Here is a 19,342-nt window from a genome sequence, read left to right on the forward strand (position 1 = left end):
ATTTTATGCCGGAGAAAACACATAAAACAGGAAATCAAAAAGTAGTACAAAAACTAAGCTTTGCAGTGGAAACACTGCTAAAGCCCACTTATTAAAGACTGGGCTAGTGCTAATGTCCACAAGCCATATGGAGGCAGCCAAGCAATTTCACAGCAACAAAGACATGGCACAATAAGCCAATCTGTTTGGGCAGGCAGCAGAGGGTGGGAAAGGTGCCATTCTGGCTTCTAACACCCTACTTTCATACTGTGGTGGCATGAAGAAGGCAATGTGGTACACAGCAGGAGCATCCAGGATTAGACAATTACGTAACTGATAGTGCCACATCATGAGAGCATGGCCTTACCACTCCCCCAAAACTCTGGGGAGGGTATGATGTAGTGTTGTAACTAGTTCCAAGCAAAACCCCTGGCATCAGAACCCAGAGAATACCACACTGCCTCCAATCCAGGAGCCTGAGTACCATAGCAAGCAATGCCTCCTTCTGCAAGTTTCCTATTACTACATTCATATCCTGGCTTCCTTCTGGGAGCCTAGTGAGGTTGGAATGAGAGACAATTATAATGCTTAACCAGCTTAGTTGAAGACCACTACTAGTAATAAAGATACTTCCTCTAGTTGAAGATCTTGTGGCTGCCTTTGCAGAACATGGAAAGTTTGATTAGTTTTAACTTTGCATACACGTTTGTGTATGTGCCCATGCACACATATGGACTCATAGTAATGATGTTGCGCTAACCCCACCCATTTTGGGTACTTTATGGTTCAGTGTATTGTGCAAACACAGAAAATGGGTTGTCTCAGTAAGCAACTCAGCACCAAAAGAGAGAAGAACTTACCACAAGACAACAAACCGCACAGCATGGATCGTTCCACTTCCACTAGATCCTATGGGCCTCCAGTGTGATGCCAAACATCCTGACAGGCAAAGCACCTTGCCCATCATCATCACTTCATAGTGCAACAGATAAAGGGAAAAAGCCCACATAACACAGCTCTTGGGAAGGCAGTCTACAGAGATCACACATCTACTGTACGAAAGGGAAAATTCTCTTTTGTCAAACAGTCAGAGGTATGTAAGATCAGAAGACTCAAGCAGTTCTCTGTATAGGGGAAGGGCTGAGAAACAGGACAGTCCTCCCAGGCAAAAAAATAAAAATAAAAAATCACCTTCCTTTTTTCTTTTGCCAGAAACGGTCATGTTGCAAGCAAAAACAGAGAGACTGATTTTCCTCTGCACTGCTTCAGTGAAATTCACTGCTTCGCTCCTCTTCCATTTTAGCCTTTTTGCCAGAAAAAATTATTCTGAAGTAGTGATCTGCTAGCATAGAAAGATTATGCATCTTATACTCTTCCCTCCCAGTATTTAATTGAGCATGCAGTCTATAGGATGAATGTTGTTAAGAACAATTTTAAACCTAATCCAGAAAAGAATGCAGTTAGTACATTCCTTAGTGCATGCAGAAGAACAGGTACTTGTGGTTCTCCTTGTTCTTCTTCACTGCATCACATCTCCCAACAGAACAAGACGTTAACAGAAAAAGGAAGACTAAGTTCCTGCTTCTCTAAATATTTTCAAAATTCCTATTGATGAATTATAATTGATGTAATAGAATAATTAAATCTATTATTAACCTCCCAGGCTGCTGGAATGGGTCATCTGGCAAAAACAAAGAATGAGATTACTTCTATTCGCTTTATCCTTCCCCATAATTCTATTTTCCTTGTTAAAATGAATAAGAATATATTAATAGAAGCAGAATTCAGAGTAATCAGTTGCTGTAGGAGAGCATTATATTGTACACTATTCTTGAATGCTCTTAAAATAGATTGCACTGTATACTTAACTGTAAAAAAAATATTCTTGCACTGTATGTATTTCAAAACTAATACATTTAAAACTAAAAAAAAAATTATTTATGCCACCTCTAAAAATATCCTAAGCTTCTGAATCAAACACAAAAGGTCCCGATCAGCAGAGCTTCGAGGGCCTGGGCTTTCAGCTGCTGCTACTGAACGCCAGGTTGGTCTGAACAAGGCTGTCCTCATCTATGACCTGATCATGGATGAGAGGGTTGACCTGGCATGTATTATTGAAACCCGGAAGACAGGTGTTCCACTCTTGGAGATATGCTCAGCTGGGTTTTGGTGTGGCATCAGCTGCTACTCTTGGGTGCCATACATATAACATAAAATCTTATGATTCCAGGTTATTAAAGAATGCTATATATTTCCTATAGTCAGCCCTGATATCTAAAGACTCCATCTCCCTATCCCCTCGGGTGCTAGAACCCAGTGGTCTGAAGCTTTAAATTACAACGAACTTCAGCAGAAGTCTCCTACAATTTTCAAAATGTCAGTGGAATCCCCTGAATTACAATAGTGGAATAGTAGAATCCAGTCTATTTCTTTACTACAAGTAGTCCTTGCTCAATGATCGTTCGTTCAATGACCATTTGAAGTTGATGGCACTGAATGAATGGTACTTATGCCCAGTCCTTGAAGTTAACAGCCACTGCAATGCCCCCACAGTCACATGATCAAAACTCAGGCACTTGGAAGCCCACCCGCATTTATGACAGCAGGGTGCACTTCAACTTCCACCCACCCATCTCCCTTCTGTCTCTGCCCTTTTGGCCACCCTGCACTCCACCATCCCTAGCTGGGCGCGCATCACCAGTGGGAGGAGGAAGACAGTGAAGGTCAGCTGGGGGGAGTGGAGCAAGGACAGCTTGCACACCCTCTCAGCCCAGGCAGCAGCCACCTCCAGCCTAGTTGTGTTTGCACTGGGCTGTAGCAGCCACTTATGAGCCCGCCCAGGGTTCACAACTTCACAACACTTAGGAGCCTGCCCAGGACTGCTTGTGAGCCTGCCCAGGATTCACAACTTCCTGCCAGCTTACCCACTGACTTTGCTTATTGGAAGCCAAGAGGAGATCCTCACTTAACAACCTGTGATTCTCACTTAACAACAGTAATGGGGACTGCTGGGATTGCTGTCACTAAGCAATGCGTTCACGTGATGTCACACTTTATGACTGCATCACTTAGCAACAGAAATTCTGGTCCCAATTATTCTTTTTATTTATTAATTAATCACATTTATATGGCCACCCTTCTCACAATAAGCAACTCTGGGTGTGATCTGATCCAACACCCTTATTCCAAGCAGCAACTAAGGCTTCAGATAAACCATGCAGCAGAACAGCAGGAACAGCCCCCAGCTCCCTCTGAAACCTATCTAGGTCCTTTGGTCACCAGAGGTGGACCAATCTAATGGGTCCAGCCTTCCTGCAGTGGGTAGTGGCACTGGAGAATCCCATGGAAAACAGGGGATGATCTGACCATGACAAGGGAGACACCAAGAGCTCCCCCAATTTCAGATCACATTGCCACTGCTCCGACAAGAAAACCTGATCCAGAGTGTGACCACTGTCCCGTGTTGGGCTCTGGATGACCTGGGAAAGGCCCACGGCCATCATGGTGGTCGTGAACTCCCAAGCCATCTCAGACCCCATTCCTAGAGAAGGCAGACTGAAGTCCCCCAGAACCATAAGTCTGAGAAATTCCACTGCCAGCCCAATCAATAGCAGCAGCCAGAGGCCGGGGCTGCTGAAGGTCTGCTGACAGGGTACCAGGATGCAGACCAAGAAGCTGGAACATGAAATCAGTATAAGACAACAGTTCCACGTTCCCTGAGAGCAGCCCGCTGCCTCTCACCATACCTCCCCATGCCCATCACCACCACAATACCATGGCCCACCTCTACCCCACAACGGCAGCCCCATCTCCAAAGCCAAGTCCCCCAAGACCAGGGACTGGGACCCTCCCATTATCCTCACCAACCACCCCTGGGAGGGGAAGCCAGGCACCCTGAGGCACTATGGCTTCACCAGCTTTCAGTGCCACCAGGACACCCAGCTGCAACCTCCCCCACATTACCACACACAACACATTCTGACAGGTTTCCTCACTCACTCACTCACCCACGCTCACCTTCACTTACACACCCACAGGGCCCCTCCCCTGCCACCCCCAACAGCAGGTAGAGGGCTCCCCTCTTTCACCCAACCCCCAATTCCTCCTCTGGCTCTCACCCAGGAGGAGGAATCAGTCCATTCAAAATAGCACTTCAGCAAGTAGATGCAGCCGCGTTGCTCCTTCCTTCCTTCCTTCTTCCTTATCAGGGTTATCCAGAAGGCAGGCAAAATGACCTCCACGGGGGAAGGGGGTCCATAGCAGCTTGCAACTCTATTGTAACATGCCCCCCTACCCGCTGTTAACTGAGGACTACCTGTAGAAATAGCCAGGGATGGATAATATGTAACTAAATTGAAATGGGTGGGAAATGTTCTGTTCAATCCTTTTTGCACCCTCTTTTTTGCATTACCCCTCAACTAGCTCTAAATCTCTTCAGCAAAGGATCGTTACCTTGTCGTGGTGCTGGAGCTTGAGCACCTCAATGATGCCATGAGCTAAACCGTGAAGGGCCACCCAAGACGGGAAGGTCATGACAGAGAGGTCAGACTAAATGTGATCCCTGGGGAAGGTAATGGCAACCCACCTCAGTATTCTTGCCCTGAAAACTAAATGGATCAGTACAACCAGAGATATGTCGGTATACCATCGGAAGATGAGACCCCCAGGTCGGAAGATGGTCAAAACGCTACTGGGGAGGAACAGAGGATGAGCTCAACTAGCCCCAGACGTGATGACGCAGCTAGCTCAAAGCCGAAAGGACGGCTAGCGGCCGACGGTGCTGGTGGTGAACGGCGAATCCGATGTTCTAAGGATCAACACACCATCGGAACCTGGAATGTAAGATCTATGAGCCAGGGCAAATTGGATGTGGTTATTGGTGAGATGTCAAGATTAAAGATAGACATTCTGGGCGTCAGTGAACTGAAATGGACTGGAATGGGCCACTTCACATCAAATGACCACCAGATCTACTACTGCGGACAAGAGGACCACAGAAGAAATGGAGTAGCCTTCATAATTAATAGTAAAGTGGCTAAAGCAGTGCTTGGATACAACCCAAAAAATGACAGAATGATCTCAATTCGAATTCAGGGCAAGCCATCTAACATCACAGTGATCCAAATATACGCCCCAACCACAAATGCTGAAGAAGCTGAAGTAGAGCAGTTCTATGAGGATCTGCAGCACCTACTGGACAACACGCCTAAAAGAGATGTTATTTTCATCACAGGAGACTGGAATGCTAAGGTGGGCAGTCAAATGACACCTCGAATTACAGGTAAGTATGGCCTGGGAGAACAAAACGAAGCAGGACACAGGCTGATAGAATTTTGCCAAGACAATTCACTCTGCATAACAAACACTCTCTTCCAACAACCTAAGAGACGGCTTTATACATGGACTTCACCAGATGGACAACACCGAAATCAGATTGATTACATCCTTTGCAGCCAAAGGTGGCGGACATCTGTACAGTCGGTAAAAACAAGGCCTGGAGCTGACTGTAGTTCAGATCACGAACTTCTTCTTGCACAATTTAGGATCAGACTAAAGAGATTAGGGAAGACCCACAGATCAGCTAGATATGAGCTCACTAATATTCCTAAGGAATATGCAGTGGAGGTGAAGAATAGATTTAAGGGACTGGACTTAGTAGATAGGGTCCCGGAAGAACTCTGGACAGAAGTTGGCAGCATTGTTCAGGAGGCGGCAACAAAATACATCCCAAAGAAAGAGAAAACCAAGAAGGCAAAATGGCTGTCTGCTGAGACACTAGAAGTAGCCCAAGAAAGAAGGAAAGCAAAAGGCAACAGTGATAGGGGGAGATATGCCCAATTAAATGCAAAATTCCAGAGGTTAGCCAGAAGAGATAAGGAATTATTTTTAAACAAGCAATGCGCGGAAGTGGAAGAAGACAATAGAATAGGAAGGACAAGAGACCTCTTCCAGAAAATTAGAAACATTGGAGGTAAATTCCAGGCCAAAATGGGTATGATCAAAAACAAAGATGGCAAGGACCTAACAGAAGAAGAAGAGATCAAGAAAAGGTGGCAAGAATATACAGAAAACCTGTATAGGAAGGATAACAATATCGGGGATAGCTTTGACGGTGTGGTCGGTGAGCTAGAGCCAGACATCCTGAAGAGTGAGGTTGAGTGGGCCTTAAGAAGCATTGCTAATAACAAGGCAACAGGAGACGACGGCATCCCAGCTGAACTGTTCAAAATCTTGCAAGATGATGCTGTCAAGGTAATGCATGCTATATGCCAGCAAATTTGGAAAACACAAGAATGGCCATCAGACTGGAAAAAATCAACTTATATCCCCATACCAAAAAAGGGAAACACTAAAGAATGTTCAAACTATCGAACAGTGGCACTCATTTCACATGCCAGTAAGGTAATGCTCAAGATCCTGCAAGGTAGACTTCAGCACTTCATGGAGCGAGAATTGCCAGATGTACAAGCTGGGTTTAGAAAAGGCAGAGGAACTAGAGACCAAATTGCCAATATCCGCTGGATAATGGAAAAAGCCAGGGAGTTTCAGAAAAACATTTATTTCTGTTTTATTGACTATTCTAAAGCCTTTGACTGTGTGGACCATAACAAATTGTGGCAAGTTCTTAGCGGTATGGGGATACCAAGTCATCTTGTCTGCCTCCTGAAGAATCTGTATAACGACCAAGTAGCAACAGTAAGAACAGACCACGGAACAACAGACTGGTTTAAGATTGGGAAAGGAGTACGGCAGGGCTGTATACTCTCACCCTACCTATTCAACTTGTATGCAGAACACATCATGCGACAAGCTGGCCTTGAGGAATCCAAGGCTGGAGTTAAAATCTCTGGAAGAAACATTAACAATCTCAGATATGCAGATGATACCACTTTGATGGCTGAAAGTGAAGAGGAACTGAGGAGCCTTATGATGAAGGTGAAAGAAGAAAGTGCAAAAGCTGGCTTGCAGCTAAACCTCAAAAAAACCAAGATTATGGCAACCAGCTTGATTGATAACTGGCAAATAGAGGGAGAAAATGTAGAAGCAGTGAAAGACTTTGTATTCCTAGGTGCAAAGATTACTGCAGATGCTGACTGCAGTCAGGAAATCAGAAGACGCTTAATCCTTGGAAGAAGAGCAATGACAAATCTCGATAAAATAGTTAAGAGCAGAGACATCACACTGACAACAAAGGCCCGCATAGTTAAAGCAATGGTGTTCCCCGTAGTAACATATGGCTGCGAGAGCTGGACCATAAGGAAGGCTGAGCGAAGGAAGATCGATGCTTTTGAACTGTGGTGTTGGAGGAAAATTCTGAGAGTGCCTTGGACTGCAAGAAGATCCAACCAGTCCATCCTCCAGGAAATAAAGCCAGACTGCTCACTTGAGGGAATGATATTAAAGGCAAAACTGAAATACTTTGGCCACATAATGAGAAGACAGGACACCCTGGAGAAGATGCTGATGCTAGGGAGAGTGGAAGGCAAAAGGAAGAGGGGCCGACCAAGGGCAAGATGGATGGATGATATTCTAGAGGTGACGGACTCGTCCCTGGGGGAGCTGGGGGTGTTGACGACCGACAGGAAGCTCTGGCGTGGGCTGGTCCATGAAGTCACGAAGAGTCGGAAGCGACTAAACGAATAAACAACAACAAGCTCTAAATCTGATGCAATAAACATGCACTGAGGAACCCAAGTGCTTTTAAAAATAACCTGCAGGCAAGCATTCTGTTCCTGAGTCTTGGCTACTAGTTTTCCTTGCAAGTGACTGCATAGTAACAACCGTTTTGTTGTCAAAAGCCAACAGTTGGGAGTCTTGTCTGCCAACTAGTACACAATTGCATTAGTTTTTCTGCCTACAGTATTAGAAAGACTGAACATCGTAGAGAACATTGCTTAAGGAAGCTGTCAGTGGTCTCTCACATCCCCAGCGCATGCTATGTGCATTCTCTGTGCAGGAACAATCACAAATGCTCCCACAGTAGTACTCTGCTTGTAAACAATGAGATTTGCAAGGAATAAAGAGCCAAAAGCAGGACAGAACAGAACAAAGTTGGTTGTATCCATTTCAAAAGGAGATTCTTTATTTGAACTCCTATGAGCCTTATATATATCTGGGAAAAGATTGTGTTCAGAAATCTTGTTTCTGTTAAATATCCGCTCCAATAGCACTATAAACCTTAACAAAAATAGCAAGCTAAAACTCAAAAGAAAAGAAAAACAGAAATATTGTGTAAGATTTTAATCTCATTGCAAATATTTATTACATTATCATGCAATTACAAGTTTATATACTATATCAGACTACTAATACGAGACAATTACTTTAATAATTATTCTCAGTAGACATGCTTTGCACATAGTAAGAGTCAATCTAATACATTACAAACAAAAGATGATACATTTTGTGGATTTGATTGGACAGTTCTTCCTTTCTTTCCAATTTTAAAATGCTTTTAAAAAATTACACAATTTCTCTGGAGAAGAACTGAGTTTCATAGAAATCTTCACCCTCCCATAAAATAGATATCTTCATTTTAGCACAACAGATGCCTACATTATCTAAAAACAAGGCCAGAGACATGGCATCATATGCTGCCGAGAAATGCATGGAAATCACTACCATAAGTGATTCACTCAGATTCACAAGTGATTCAACTCAGAACACTTCAAAAGAAGATTCAACAAATTGATAGAGGATAAGATTATCTCATGCCATGCTTCAACTACACTATTCTATTGGCCACTCTGAAACAGGATGCTGGACTAGAAAAAATTAGCCAGCATCTATCAGGGTTCTCTGTATGTTCTTACACTGATAAACCCTGAACAGCATAAAGAAAGTCACTGTAGTTGTATCATAACTCTACTAGAGGAGCGCTAAGGTGGTCTAGTTTATCTAAACATGAATAACCTTGAGTATTCTCACAACCCCACACAGCATTAATGTGAGGGTCTATTTCATTATTTCACACGATCATTTACCTTATCTAGAATATTTCCTCTTTGTACTTTGAATTTACATTTACCAACTAATATCTACCCATTTAATTTGACAGTAGTTTGTCAACAATTAGCTTGAATCTTTGAAAATAGCAGTAGCCTCCTGGTTGCATTTAGAAATTTCTCAGGGTATATTTGAAAGTTACAGATGGACTTTTAAGGGTCAGATACATACTGAAAAAATATATAATATGAAATAGTAATACATATATTTGAACTGATTTAAATCATACAGAGAGTGGCAGGTATTTTGAAGGCCTTTAAAAGTCACTGAATATAGCCTGAAAATGTACTTAGACCCAATAAATATAACAAAGTTCCAGCACTGTATGATACAAATATGCCATTGAGTTAGTTCTCTCATGCATTCATGTTCTGCACTGACTGGAATGGCTGGATTTTTGCAAATGGAGCACCATGTACCATACATCAAACAGGAGGATTTCACAGCCTGGTTAACTGAAGACTTTTTCTGTCTCAAGAGGCCAGTTGCAGGTGCTCCAAGCCTGATGGACAATTTGTGTGTCCAATCATTAATGTTGGAGAGATGACAACCACCTCTGAAGAGGGTGAACATAAACATGTTAGACAAGCTACCTATCACAGTGGATTAAGCTTCACTTTATTAGCTGTTTTTCAGTCATTACTACTTCCATATAAACTCATGTTAAGATTGAAGACTGTTCTGCAGAGCCACTGGCCTTGCCCCACAAAACCCACTGTTGCAGTTTTGCCCCTCTTTGCAAATGTCCTTGCTACTATGTTCCATCCCTCCTTTAGATGACCAGCACTTCCTCCAGGTGGTCAGTAGAGGAAGCATAAAACAGCAGCCAAGCAGACCCTTGCTCACTGTCTTTTTTTTACTCACTCTGTTTGCTTTTCATGAGGGAAACTGACAAAACTCTTGTCAATTTTAGCTTGTTCCTTTTCCCCTGTAGTGAGGAGCTGCAAAACTATCCAACCAGCATTTCCCTTACAAGACCTAAAGCAAAGCAAAGCCACCACAGAAAGACTGAAGGAAGAGTTCCTTCCATGGGGAAGTGGAATCACTGCATCTCAAAAAACCAATCAATCACACAGTTGCAATCACACTGCAGATGAACATGAAATAAGAGCTCTCCAACACTGCTGACACTGTGGAAATAGAGGTATGCTGCTGTTTTCAACCTGATGCAGAATCCTCACGGAGGTGTCCTTGGAGACCCAAGAAAACCAATAGGGGGTTTTACACCTCCTGATTCTCCATCAGCAAGTTTCTGTGCGAAAACAAAAAAAAAATTGTGTTTCAACTAAGTAGAGTAATAGGCAACTTTTTTCCAAGACACATTCTTCTTTCATGCAAAGAGTTCTTCTCTGCTGCTTCAAAAATATGCATACCACTGTGGCATAAAATCTGGAGAAATTCAGATTTGATATCCAGTCAATCTAAACTATTATCTGGGACCATATCTCAATGTGATGATACAAAGACATATAAGATATCCATAGTCAATTGATTTATTCATTTGCATTTCTGCAGTTCTTTTGTACAATTTCAAAAATTATCTCATGAAACAGAAAAAAAACTTACTTTTGCCGATTATATGTAAGTAATAGCTGGTGGCAGCATAAGACCAACTTTGTCAGCTTAAGACCAATTTCCTCTGTAGCCACATAGGAAAAATGCTCTTCCTACATTCGTAAACAGGAAATCCCTAAACCCAAGAGGCCAAACAGCAAACTAGTTCAAAAGCACACTAACAGTTGACCTAAGACAATGCCTTTGCTGCCTGCCAAACACAACAAACAGCAGGATTCTATGGACCAAACCACTTTGGCCACAGGAAAGAGGAAACAGATAGTTAGGACCATCTTCCCAACCTAAGAAAATACTCTGACAAATAAAATACTCTGGTTACTAAATGGCCAATAACAAAGAATCCAACAATTATTTGGCTAGAGTTTTTTCTGATGACCAAAGAGGTACTTTGGATGTTTTATAAGAGAAACATAAAAGTTGTTTTTAAATAATTATCTCCCTCTTCCTATTGCTGAATAGCACTGGAACCTCCAGATGTACTATCAAATGTTAGCTTTAAGAGGGAAGCTCAGGTTTCCCCTCAGCAACCAAAAGAATCCTCGAAATATATAGGAAGAGCATGTGCTTAACAGATACAGAATTTTTCAATAAAGGCTCTGGTTCTTCTCCAGTCAGTCCCCAGTGGCTAGTAGGAATAGCAGTCAATAGTGATAGAACTTCGGAGACAGACGGATAGAAGACTCAAGTGTCCATCAGTGTTCTGTTGTATCACTTCCTCACCAACACAAAAGATGTCAGATGTAATGTGACATCATCATGTACAGTACAGTATCTGTCTTAATACAGTGTAACTTTTCCAATTTCTAAACATTTAACTTTACAATTAAACCTCATAATCAATTCACCAAAATTATGATTATAGAGCACCCATAACGTTTATTATTTAAATCCAGCTATTTAAAACAAACAAGTCAATTAGCTAACTTGAAAACCTTCTTAAAGAAGCCTCTTCAAGAAGCAAATATAAACAAGACTGTTTCTCTGAAAAGACAATTTCAGAGCCAAGCAGCCAATGCCAAAAAAATACCTTAGTCTGCTTTACTTCAGAACAGAAGAACACTCTAAACAAACCTAATATTCTCAAAGAATGCAGGAACATAGGCAGAAGAAAGCATCTTGAAAGCATGCAGCCTGTCCAGTGATCAATGGAAAAGCAAGCATGCAGAGAAAAAAACAACGAAAAAGAATAAATTGTAGGAACCCAATAGCTTACTATATATTACTGCCTTGGCGATGTATACAACATCCACTTTTTAAAAAACTTCCAAAAACTTTGGAAGTCTCCAAAGTAGCTCATAGTCAATCATCATCTTTTCTTTTTTAAGTGTGCTACTGAACATATTTCCTCTTGGTCAATTCTTAATAACCTCTAATACAGTATGTTAGTAACACAGTTCTAAACCTGCATGACTGATTACTCTCGTGACTCTCCATCCAAACATGGATATCTTTACAAAAGGATTATGCTGCAGTGTCCAATTACTGGCATCTATAGAAAAAGAACAAGACACTAAGGAAATTGTGGGTCTTTTTCATACAGCAGCTATTGTTAGCTGCTTCCAAATATCTGAATGCATTATAGGCCTAATAATGCATACTGAGCACAGATCTCTATCTCTCTAAGTAACCAATAAAGGTTTCCTTCAGCCATTTCGATTCTCTGAGGTATTAACAATTTTTGGCTAAATGGATTATCACACTGAAGTTAGCTTTTGGAACATCCTCCCATCAAGCATCACTTATAAACAGCTAACAGATCCTGGTTATTTGTTATAAATGTGTTTGTTAGATATATATCCTGCCTTTTGTCCAGAAGATCAAGGTACTTACATGGTTATCCTTTCTCCAATCTTCCCCACATAAATAACTTTGTGAAGTTGAGCTGACAGTGACTGGTTGAAAGTCACCCTATAAGCTTCCATAATTGAGGGTAGAATTGAACCAGGATCTCTCAACACATTAGCCACTACACAACACCCACCACTGCCAGAATGGCCATTTAACTGATCATCCAGGTGGGAGACAGCTGATTTGCACCAAACTCTGAGCTCTCCAGCAATTTACATACTCAAAAATTTACTTTCAGAGAAAATGGATTACCTCAAGAAGGCCTACCTTGAATTTTTTCACTCTTTCAGAAGTATTTCCTGGAAACATTTTTAACAAGCTCATTACTTGCAGATCAGCCTAATTTTTACTAACATGGATAAAACTAGATTACTGGTTTAAACAATTCCAGAAAGGCAGCACAAGAAGGGGCGGATTTTGAGTTGAAACTGACCATCATGCAGATAGATGATGTTTAAAAATTTGTAAGTATTGTACAGGAATACCACACCACAAAATTGCCAGTAACAGAAAACTTATTTATTTTATACTTTCTTCACATCTAAATGCATAACAGGCAGATGTTCCTTTTGAAATTTCCAACAGCCATTGGCCAATTCTTGTAAATGGCAACTACTTGATCCCTAAAGCTTTCCACAGGGCTACTTTTCTCAAAGAAGATTTGCTATGAAGCTCAGGAAATTTACTGCTCTAAGGAGAAAAATTAAGATTTACACTGGTTGATCTGTATATTCACACACCTTTCTGAGACAGTGATGTTGAAGAGGAACAGGAAGGAATGAGTTGCACTTCCTATTCTACTGATCTGTTAAACATCTGAAATAGGCTCAACAGAGGAACAATTTGCATAACAACTGTAAAGCCGTAAAATCCTAAGTCTATGACTATAACAAAGACCTGTGAATGTTGTTTACATTTTATGTGTCCTTTAGTGGGAAAAACAACAGCCCCTAATTGTAAAGTGTTCAACTGCTCTGAGTCATAATTACTAGGAGTGTGTCACTGCATCTGTATTCTACAAAAAGTGAACAGATGAACAAATGACCACAGCAAAACAACTGTACACTTTCTTAAACAATGTTCTGTGTAATTTGAATTATGTTTTATACACTTCCATGGATTCATTTACACTATGAACACTCTTCTGAGCAGAGTAGGCATTAACTACATGGTCAAAGTAATGGAACATACTTTCTAAGCTGAGATTTCAAAATATACTATACTAAACAGTAATTGGAATCATACTATTGGGTAAAATCTTCCAAAAATGGTAACATGTTTTATGTAGTATTTAAGGAACTCTTAACATCTCTTACATAAAAATTCTACAGGTCTTTGGTTTTAACAATGTTCATTTTAGAAAATCACTCTAAAAGTGTTACATTAAAATATTTTATGGATTGCTGTTGTTGATCAGACCGATCACATACCACAACTGTTGCCATTTGTTTTTACAAAACACTACATTAGGATGAAAACGACTGTTCCGCAGTTAAGAATACACCTGAATATTTTTGTGGCCCAAAGTGAAAGAAAGAGGCATGTGCCCAAGCAGATTAGAATTAACTAAGCTTACACCAACAATACAGATACATGATAGGAAATCGCACTCGTAGTAAGAAAATAAGAATTTGTAAAAGGAGAAGTTGGGCGTGGACTGTAAGGCGTTACGTGCTACAACAAATCTCAGCAACAAAAATGTTTTGGGTTTTTTTGCACCTCCCAGTTCTGATTCGAAAAATACAACAAGAAAGTGGGCCATTTGTAAGAACCAGTCACATAAAAGCCTTAACGCTTCGCCAAAACAGAAATAAACCAGAAGAAGCCATTATTTTCGAGGAGACCTCCATGGAAAGAGGGGGCTGTTCCTTTAAGAGAAACTCTTGCTGTGATCCCGAGAGGCATCCTACGCTTCTTTTGCGAAGAACCCAGGGTGCTGTATAGCAGGGGTGGTCTGCCTATCGGCATCTAAAACACGTTGCTTCGATAAGCGCCGGATTCTCTTCCAGCCCCCGAAGCATTCTCGCTTAAGCTCCCGCTTGGGGGAAGGGAGAATCCGCCAAAAGGTCGCCTCCCTGCAGATTCCCAGCTCTACTTACCATTAGCCGCTACCGAGAGAGTAGAGACTGAAGTCTGGCCCATCTCGTGTCCCGGAGGAGGGACGGGATCCAGCAATCAGGCAGCAATCTTGGTCCTCTGATCAGGTTTCCTCTCGCACAGAAACTTCCGAGAGCTCATTTCAGCTTCTCCCCGCACTCGCTCTAGGCTTAGCCTCCTCCCCGCAACTTCTGCCTCCTCTTGCGTGCTAGTTGTAAATCCTCCTCCTGTCGTTGCTGCCGCCGCAGCCCAACTCAAACTGTTCCTGTTCAGCCAAATGCCTGTCATTCCTCTATGCAGATTACGGGGGGCAAAGGTCGTGGGGAGGGAGTCCCTATCTGGGGCAGCCACGCCACGCTGCCTGGCGGAGGATGATCCCCGCACAGCCGTCACTGCTGTCTGTAGCTGAGCGCAACTCCAGCCCAAAGGAGTCAGGCTTCGGGGAGAAAGGAGGAGGTTCCTCGTCACCGAACTTCGTTTGAACCGGGTCCCCTGCTCTCTAAAAGATGCTTGCCCCCGTTTCGCTTCCCAGGCTCAGAGGGCTGGTTTTTCTGTTGATGCTTTTGATGGACATGTCGGTTAGAAGGTCGTTCTTGGGTTCGCTTTTTCGCTCTTCACACCCTATTTACTGTTGCAAAGCTTTTTTTCTTTTGTAGGATTGTTACTATTTACTTCCAGCCATGTTCCAGGCCATACACAGATATCATTATGAATCAAAGCAACAGCATTTAATATTTGTCATATTTGACAAACATTTCCTGGAAGAGATAAACCTCTAGATTAGGGTTCCCCAAAGTGGCCAATATGGACCTCCAAGGGACTATCTGAGGGGTCAGTTATTGTTATTTGTAGTACATATTATTATTTGTAAAGTACTATTTATTAATTGATCTTCATATAATAAATGTTTGGGGGCAAGGAACAATCTGAAACTTCATGGAGAGTTTGATGAGCTGAAGAGTTTGGGGACCCCTGCTTAATAGATTCCTAGAGAGAAATGCTGGACTAAGAATTAGAATGAGATAAAATATGTAATTTATGTTGACCAAAAGATAGAAGAACTCAGTGGTTGATTCACTTAAAGTACATTCCATTTTCAAATATTGAGGTTTTGAACAACCATCCATCATATGGACCTGTAATTAAATAATGAATATACTCTGATGCAAAACTCAGGTAGGTCTTAAATGCAAAACAAAACACCTCCCCCCCCCAAATCCTGCAGATTCCCAGCAATTTAGAAATCATTTTAGTAATATGAGGTCTGAGAAAAGCAACATCTAAAATTAATTTCATAAACTGCTTTCTTGAATTTGATAATCTCTTTAGAAATCAGTTATTACAAATTGGATTTTCTAAGCTACATCTATTGCAAATACTTTTATTTTTAATATTGTTCAGTTATTGTCTTTGAATTAGCCACAGATGCTGTGAACAAAGGAAGTGTAATTTCAAAATTTCCAGTGTAAACTCTGAAGGGAAAGGAGAGCATATAAAACAAGTTTTTTTTTTCAAGTTAGATTTCTTTTTTGTTGTTGTTGTTAAAGTATGTTAAAACAAGTGTAATCAGTCATGAAAACGGATTCCTGAAAACAAATGTTGCTGAGGTCTCTTTTAAGAATTCCACAATTATATTATTTAAAATTAATTTCCATTACAGTACCTACTCTCAATCTTTTTGCTATGCTTTCTAGTTTGAAATATTTTCCTATACTTGGTTGATATGCAAGAGCCCAACTACACAGTATGCCAAAAAGCCTAGCCGCAGAGTCTGGCTCTCCCTTTCTGCCCCAGATAATTTAATGTAATATATCTCTTTTCCTGATGGCACAATGCTCCATGAATTTCTACATTGCTGAGTGTGGAATGTCACTAGTCATGTTCCCCTACACTACTCCAAATTACTGATGGTGATGGTGATAGACTGAGTGGTAATAGGGCAATGTATAAAATAAATTGTACTAGACCTGTAGATTAGAAGTCCAAATTCTTGGACGGGCAGTGACATGTAGAGAGCATGTTATGCACACTCTTCCAGAATGGCTGCTAAGCTGAATGTAAGGTAAAGGTAAAGGTCAACGTTTCCCTTGACGTAAAGTCCAGTCGTGTCCGACTCTAGGGGGCGGTGCTCATCTCCGTTTCTAAGCCTTGGAGTCGGCGTTGTCCGTAAGGACCCGTCCGTGGTCATGTGGCCAGCATTGACGACACGGAACGCCGTTACCTTCCCGCCGAAGCGGTACCTATTGATCTACTCACATTTGCATGTTTTCGAACTGCTAGGTGAGCAGGAGCTGGGACTAGCAACGGGAGCTCACCCCGCCGCGCCCTTCCGATTGGCAGCTCAGCGGTTTAACCCGCAGCGCCACCGCATCCCCTAAGCTGAATGTAGCCAGTCACAAAACACCCCAAGGAAAACTGGGGAAGTTGCTCTCCGCCATTTTTTTTTCCTGTATCCCAGTATTGATTGATTATTTATTTATTATTAAATGTGTATGTTACGTGAAACAGATTTCTAGAAGAATAAATCAGCAATACTTTTTGTACAACCCATTTTCCAAGATAGAAAGTTGTCATCGGGACTGACCTTTCCCCGTGTGTTTTGCATGGATGCTGTATGATTGTCCAGAAGGAAATAACAACAGCAGTGTAAACCATAGTCCAAATCTGAAATTATTTTACAGGAACTTGGAGATGGTTCTTTGGAGATGAGGTTGTTTTAAAAAACACCAGGCCCCTATATTCTTGGGAATGGGGAGGTAATCATGCTCCCTGTCTCATCTCTTGTCCCTTGGCAATGACTTGGTCGACCTCCCAATGTTTGGTGGACCCTAACCCTAACCTTAACAATGCTGTGTTTAAGTGCTCTCTCATAACACACCATTTAATATTGGCTTTTCACAATTAGTAAATTCCCTTGGTCATTTAGTCAAAGAGATGTTTTCCCGTTCTTCTTTCTCTTATTTAATAACTTATTTAATAGAATTTTCTTGTCTGATATGTGCAATTTTCTGCTTATTTTTATGAGAAAATTAAATTTTTACATAATGTTCCTGGGCTAGGTCAGGAGAGAGTTTTTGATTCATCTGCAGGTAGAAAAACAGCAGAACGGGGTGTTTTGTTGCTGCTGCTGCTGCTGTTGTAATTTTGTTTTGTCTTTTTACAAAATTCCAGAATAATATTCTATCCTCACTTGAGGTTATATTGTTTTAGACAACAAATACAAGTACAGAATCAGTAATCTATGTGATCCTATATAGAAAGAGCTATACTGTATTAGCATAAATAGACTTAAAGAATAGTTCCAAATTGTTTTATCTTCCCATCCTATGTTGGTTATGACAAGATAAAACTAGAAAACCCAACTATCAAATATTTTTGTTGAATCCTTGGTCACTTACATAATCACAACACATAAACACAATTGTTGTAGAAGGAACCAAAAAAGCCAATATTTCTGGATTGGTGTGATGAAAGATAAAAAAAAATAGGACCACAAATAAATGATGTTTGTTCACATTAGTCTGCATCTTCGAATGGATGGAAACAATATTAACATTTTTCTGATAAGCAATTAAAAAAAATCCTATTACTACCATATTGGTAGATTTATGCCTAATTCAGTACTTTCATTACTCCAATAGAAGAGAATCTCTGTAGCTCAGGGCTGATCTGTGCAGTTCTAGGTGCTCTCTGAGCTTGGTTGTTTGCTTGTAGACATTTCATTATCCAACTAGGTAACATCATCAGTGCAGTGAAGGGTAATGAAACATCTGCAAGCAAACAGCCAAGCTCAGAGAGCACCAAGAATTCCACTTTCATTACTATTTAAATGTATGTGAGAGAGGAAAAGTAGTAATTCCAACTGGTCTCCTAGTAGCAACAGAGTAGGGGAAATGGCCTCTTTCCCAAAACTTGTTTCTAATAAAGTAGGTTTATTCCTTTTAAGCCATCACTGAAAAAGCTCAAAAGGAAATGTTTGCCCTGTTGCCATGTGTAGGGGAAGTAGGGTAATAAGAGAGTATGCTTACTTTCTGATGTTTTGTCTCATCCTGTTCCCTTCCTTTAGATCTGGGGAGAACAGTACATCCTTTACTTTCTCATCCCTCTCCTTTTGCTTTATCTTGCCTATTGTACAACCCAAAAACTTTATCTTGGTTTTTATTTTCTTAATAAAGACAATGAGACTATGCTGTGATTTGGGGGTTTCTTCTAGCCTAGATTTCTGATACTGGAAGTGTGCTGGACTGAGGAAAAAAAAAGTGGAGAAATAGAATGTGAGTAGAATGCAAACCAAGTATAGTAGTCCATGCCAGTTTTAGTTTAATCCAGACATGCTTTTGAATGCTATCTGTTTCTGAAACAAAAAGAGGCAACCTTGCTATCCACTTCTTCAGTTCAAGAAACTACAGAGCTTCTGACAGTCTTTCAGAAGCTTTAACACCAAAAGTATCTGAAATAGATACATAAAACCGCTACAGTACAAGATAAAGGTAAAGACGCCCTTGAGTTGAGTTCAACTCCTGTGATTACAGGAACAAATCCATGGCATGTTTCTTGGCAACAAGGCAAAAAGAGTTTCCCAGTATTTTCTCCCAGGATGTTTTCCAGCTTCCCAGCTTAACCTAGTATTCCCTGTTGGTTTCCCATCTTAACCAGCCTGACCCTGCTGACTTTCCAAGTCTAGATAAGATTGGCTAGATGCTGCCACCTGCCAAGACATAAAACATTATAGGATAGCCTTGGTTCAAAAAATCCCTTTTAACATTTGTAAGAATTAAACACTCGTAAGACTTTTAAACTTTTGTAAGAATTCACTAAAAAAGATGAACTCATTGCA

General features: G+C 41.1%; 1 protein-coding gene across 4 annotated transcripts in view; it reads right to left on the reverse strand.

Moving 5' to 3' along the window:
- The window catches only part of PHACTR2 (phosphatase and actin regulator 2), a 99,555-nt gene that overhangs the window by 48,988 nt on the left and 31,225 nt on the right, over positions 1 to 19,342 (reverse strand). The window contains exon 1 of one of the 4 annotated variants that reach the window (XM_063309134.1): positions 14,508 to 14,867. The exons of the other annotated variants lie outside the window; for them this stretch is intronic. Within the exon in view, the coding sequence (XP_063165204.1) occupies positions 14,508 to 14,550 (43 nt within the window). The 5' untranslated portion in view covers positions 14,551 to 14,867. Of the gene's footprint in view, positions 1 to 14,507; positions 14,868 to 19,342 lie in introns of those variants that run through there. 4 annotated transcript variants of the gene reach the window in all.

This window comes from Candoia aspera, chromosome 1 (genome assembly GCF_035149785.1).
Source record: "Candoia aspera isolate rCanAsp1 chromosome 1, rCanAsp1.hap2, whole genome shotgun sequence".
NCBI lineage: Eukaryota > Metazoa > Chordata > Lepidosauria > Squamata > Boidae > Candoia > Candoia aspera.